Source organism: Pseudorca crassidens, chromosome 15 (assembly GCF_039906515.1).
Source record: "Pseudorca crassidens isolate mPseCra1 chromosome 15, mPseCra1.hap1, whole genome shotgun sequence".
Taxonomy (NCBI): Eukaryota; Metazoa; Chordata; class Mammalia; order Artiodactyla; family Delphinidae; genus Pseudorca; species Pseudorca crassidens.
The window spans coordinates 6,858,964-6,864,021 of NC_090310.1; the positions used below are offsets into that span (position 1 = coordinate 6,858,964).

The 5,058-nt window shown below is 65.1% G+C and overlaps 2 protein-coding genes across 2 annotated transcripts; one reads left to right on the top strand and one right to left on the bottom strand.

Moving 5' to 3' along the window:
- Positions 1 to 253: 253 nt before the first annotated feature.
- Positions 254 to 3,552, top strand: LOC137206712 (insulin receptor substrate 1-like). The gene is made up of 3 exons (XM_067705734.1): positions 254 to 949; positions 1,152 to 2,284; positions 2,674 to 3,552. The coding sequence occupies exons 1-3, from the start codon at positions 466 to 468 to the stop codon at positions 2,734 to 2,736; spliced, it is 1,680 nt and encodes a 559-aa protein (XP_067561835.1). The 5' UTR covers positions 254 to 465; the 3' UTR covers positions 2,737 to 3,552.
- SAP25 (Sin3A associated protein 25) lies at positions 3,207 to 4,914 on the bottom strand. Its single transcript, XM_067705751.1, has 6 exons — positions 4,580 to 4,914; positions 4,269 to 4,369; positions 4,074 to 4,180; positions 3,831 to 3,978; positions 3,657 to 3,754; positions 3,207 to 3,574 (listed from the first exon to the last, which is right to left on the bottom strand). The coding sequence occupies exons 1-6, from the start codon at positions 4,723 to 4,725 to the stop codon at positions 3,281 to 3,283; spliced, it is 894 nt and encodes a 297-aa protein (XP_067561852.1). The 5' UTR covers positions 4,726 to 4,914; the 3' UTR covers positions 3,207 to 3,280.
- Positions 4,915 to 5,058: the final 144 nt, after the last annotated feature.

Genomic DNA, 5,058 nt, shown 5'->3' on the forward strand with positions numbered 1-5,058 from the left:
GACGCCACCAGCGCGGTCACCACAGACGTGGCTCCACGCACACTCACCTCACCTCACCGCTTTCTCGGCCGGCCGGCAGCTCAGACCAGTAGAGACGCCACCCCACCCCCGCCCCTGCAAAAGCCCAGTCCCAGGACACGGGGTGGGGTGAGGCGGAGGCCGCCTCTCCTGGATTTCCCCACTCACACTCCACTCCCACCGCCCGGCGTCCAGCTCCGGGGCGCGCAAGGGTTAACCTCGCAGGGGTGGGGACTTCGGCGCGATCCGCGCTGGGAGGGAGGGGAGAGGACAGGAGAGGAGGCGACGAGAGGCGCAGGGGTCAAGCCTCAGAGTCTGTCGGAGCCTCGGGTGTCTCAGGCCACCGGGCAGCCACTGGGGCACACGGTGCGGACCCCCTGCCCCAAACTTCAAGTCGGGAGTGGGGGGAAAGACGCTGGGCATCAAGACGGGTGGTCGCCTGTCAGGATGCCGCCCCCCTCTCCAGGGGCCGCTACGTCTACCCCACCTCTGCCGTTCCAGCCCCTGCTCCGGACACTTTACTGCTTTGGGTCCGGGATGAAGCCCGGAGGCCCCACGACGACCCCGGAGTTCGAGTCGGCCGACGTGGCCCTGGGTCCGCCGCGGCCCTGGGCCTGCCCGGCTGACGTGCGGCTCTGCGGCCACCTGCGGAAGCAGAAGTCCCAGCGCCGCCGCTTCTTTGTGCTCCGCGCCTACCCGCAGCGCCTCGAGTGTTACGAGAGCGAGAAGAAGTTCCGCGCCGGCCGAGCGCCGCCTAAGTTCAGCGTGAGCCTGGAGGGCGCGTGCACCATCAGTAAGCGCGTGGACGCGCGTCAGCGACACCTGATCGTCCTGTACACGCGCGACCGCAGCCTGGGCGTGGCGGCGGCCAGCGAGGCGGAGCAGCAGGCGTGGTACAGCGCCCTGCTCCAGGCGCGCGCCGCCGCCGCCGGTGAGGCCCGAGCCCCGGCGGGGGGGGGGGGGTGCGGGGGAGGTGGATGATCGTGGATTTGGTTTATCCGTAGTCTGTCCCTTCCCCCGCTCTCCGAAATCAAGACCAAACGTGAAGGGTTTACACGTTTTCAGTTCCCGGGCCACAGTGAATCCAGCCTGCCGGCCCGGGAGCCCCTGTCACCAGACCATTGTCTCTCCAGGTCCCGACTCCCACGAGGACCCAGGGGCCTGGATCCTCGCTCCGTTTCAGGACGTCTGGCCCGTGACGCTGCGGCCCAAGGGGCTGGGGCGGGCACGAGGCCTGGGCAGCGGCGACTATTGCCTGTGCCTGGGTTCTGGGGTACTGAGCCTGCTGCGGAAGCCCGGGGGCAGAAGCTCCAGGGCCTCCCGGCCATCTCCGCCGCCGGCCCTGCGCTTGTCCCTGCTCAGCGTGCGCCGCTGTGGCCATGCCGACGCTTTTTTCTTCCTGGAGCTTGGCCGCTCGGCACCCACGGGTCCCGGGGAGCTGTGGCTACAGGCGCCCGACGCCGTCGTGGCCCAAAGCATTCACGAGACTGTCCTGGCCGCCATGAAACGAATCGGGGACAGTGGTGCCGGCGGCAGGGCTGAGCCACTGCCAAGAAAGCCCCCGACGAGCGCCTCCACACCCTCTGTCCCTCAATCTTATGAGACCCCAGCCTCTGCGGCCCAATCAAGCAGCCTGTACCGTCCGGGGCGCCTGAGTGAGAGAAGCGAGCAAGCAACCCTCAAGAGCCTGGCCAGGCCGGGGGCAGCAGCCTCACACCCCGAGGGGTTGGAGCTGGGCGGGGTCTACATAACCAAGGGAGCCAGGAGTGACTACGAACCCATGGGGGGCGGCCAAGCCAGTGGCTACGTGGTGATGGCAACCCCGGGCCTTCCTGCCTCAGCCAAAGCCGCTTCCCACCAGCTGCTCCAGGATGGAGGGGTCACTGAATATGTGTCCATGAGCCTCTGTGCACCACGGTCCTTTTCCTCGAGCTTCTTGCCTCTTTCCTACAGGCCTGGGGCCGGGGAGCCTGGACCCGGGCTCCAAGGCCCTCATCTAGGCGTGGGAGACGACTGGGGATCCGCAGGGGCTCAGCGCTGCTTGCAGCCGCCGTCAGAGTTAGCCGGGGAGTACGTGTGCATTGAGTACGCGGCCGCCGACTACATAGGAATGGGCACTGACATCCCCGAGCCCCCTGACGGTGGCCTCAACTATGTAGACCTGGACCTGGTCCCTCCCCTGGAGGTGCAAGGCGACGCCCCCGGGGCCAGGAACCGCCCACACAGCTACGCACACATCGAGTTCCAGAACCTCAGGGAGGCCCCGGTGAGGAGACCCCCGTGGCCCCTGGGTATAGCTGATGGATGGAGAGACAGACGGGAGTGGAGGAAGAAAAAAAGGGCAAAGTTAAGAATGCCTTCCTGCCCACCCCGCTGAACCCCATAATCCCCTTCTGCCCGATGGAGAGGCTCTACAGCCCAGATGTCCCCTAGGACGTGTGACCAGCAGAAGTGCTGAGCTGCCCCTTAGGACGGGCTGCCTAAGGGCTCTGCCCCTTCCAACTGTGGCACCTGTGAAGTCTTCGGGAGGAGGTTCCCCAAGAAGTTGGATTCTTTTAAGGGAGAAAATTCTAGAACTCTTCCCCCCTTAAAACAAAACCCCTACAAATTTCTGGACCTTCTCAGCCAAAGCCCTGACCCTCTGTTTCCCCACAGAGTTCCTGCAGCATCGCTCCAGAGTCTCAAGTCAGCCTTGGCCCCACACCCTGCCTCCAATGATGACGACCACGAAGACAGAGATCTACCCCTCCCCCCCACACACACACCTGCTGTGCTTGCCTGGTGTCCGCTGAACTCCTGGGACCCCAGAGCAAGAAGGATGAGAGCAACAGGTATCTTACACTAGTGCCCTCCCGAAGTGATGACACCCCCTACCCCCTACTTTGCCTCTCCCAACGCCAGCTACGTGCTCACACAATTCTCCTTCTCCCGGGCCTGGCAGAACTGATGGAGTCCTTGCTTCTAATATACTTAATCTAGTCTAGGGGTCTATACTGTGCACCCCACCCCCATTAAAGTTTCCCTGCTGGGTGAGCCTGGAAAAGTCTTAGGTCCATGGATTCCCCTGCCCGACTGTAGGGGGAATGAGTAACAAGAATCTCAGGGGAGAGCAACCAAAGCCGTGGTGGAAGAAGAGACCCCCATCCCTGCCTCCTCGCCCCACTCTGCTATCTGCCACAAGGAGCCAGTTTGCAAACCAACGCTGTTTATTGTCAACAGAACCTGCCTGGGGAAGTAAGGGGCCCACTCTCCCCCACAGGGGCTATGGACCTTGGCTGTCTGGGGCCCGTGGGAGAGATGGGTCCATGCAGTGAGAACAGCTCTGGCCACCACTGGCACCTGGGTGGTCAGAGGCAGGGTCTGGGGGGCCAGCAGGGGGCATGGGAGCCCCCGGGGAGCTGGGTCTTGGCTCCCCCTGGCTCATCTGCAAGAGGCCAGTGAGGGCGATCAGCTCAGGCCCACTGAGCCAGGCGGTGGAGCAGCCAGAGGATGGAGCGGGGAGGACCCTGGGGGACATGACTGGGGGTGGGAGCAGCAGCTTCAGAGAGCCCATCACCTGAGGAGAAAGGAGAGGCAAGTGTCTCCCCCCGAGCCCTGCGTGAAGGCTGGGGTGAGGCCAGGGCAGGAAGAGCGCTCACCTGCTGACGGGCCTGAGACCGGTACAGGGGAACACGCTGCCCACAGGGCAGCACATGGTCAGAAAGAAAGACATCTTCACGGCACATCACCGGGAACCCTGGGGAGGAGAAGCTGCTAGGGTGGCAAGCGCTGCACTGGTTCTCCGCGGAGCCTGAGGGGACCAAGGGCCATACCTGCATCCCTGGGCACCTGCTCTCCACTCTGACGTCCTGCTAGACTGGGCCTGAGGCCTCTGCCTGAGGCTGCCTCGTACAGAGGGCAGAATGAGGGATGGCGCAAGGTCCGGCCTGAGAAGGAGGTGCCTGACTCACAGCTGAGCCCCTGTGGAGGGATGGGAAAGATTCCTGGAGCTTCAGCCCCCTCCCAAGGCATCCCTGCCCCACCCGAGGCTGGTGCCACAGGTACCCCCAACTCACCCACACCAGCTGAGGTCCCGGTTTAGCTTCACAGCTGGGGTCCTGTGGCGCCAGCAGGGTCATCCTTGACGGGGCCACCTCCCAGGTCATCTGGGGGGGGAGGGGAACTGGGGGGGAGGACTTGAAGAGATTAAAATCGGCTCAAGAGTCGGTAAAAAGGTCTTGGGGGTAAAGATGGCAGGACCCTGTACCTACCTGGGGTTCCCGGTGACCGCTCGGCAGCCAGGCCTGGGGGCGGCCGAGGCAGCTGCTGCTCTTTCTGGGTCCAGGAAGGCCTTCGGGACCAGGGCTGAGGACTGGGAAGGGGCGGTACTGAGATGCTTCGGTCACAGCCTCCCGCAATCACCTCCCTGCTCCAAGTCTGAATACTTCCAAGGCCGGGCCAAGGGTCCCCGGTGCGGGGAAGCTGATCATACCCTTTCTTCGCTACTAGAAACAACTGAGATATTCTCACACTGTGGGCCCCCGTCGGGTTTCGCCCAAGTGCCGCTGGCAGAGCCCCTCACCTGTCCTGTGGGGTTGTTCTTGGCTCCCGCAGGGCTTCCTCTCCAGAGTCCCAGGCCTGGCCGGGGTCGCTGCCCGCCGAGGGGCCTTGTTCCTCGGGCGCCTGCTCCTCACCCGCGCCCCACCGCCGGGGGGTCCAGGGCAACATGCCGCGTCCACGCGGAGGGCAGGTCAGGGCCCCTCGCCGCCCGCCTGCCACCTCCCGGCTCCCACTCGGGCGCAGCCTCCCTCAGCGGCCCGCGCTGCCCTGCGCGCCCAGCTTGCGGCCCACCTCTCAAGGCTTCGCGGCGCAGGCGTCCAGCGCGTTTCCGGGCCACGTGGCGCACGGTCCCGCCGGGAGCCCGCGAGCGCCTCCTGGCGGCGCGGACAGCGGGGCCGCACGGAAGGGTGAAAACGGCCAGAGGGAATTGCGGCGCCCGCACGTGGAAGCTACACCGTCCCCAGCACACACCGCTCGTTCGCAGACACACACACACACAGC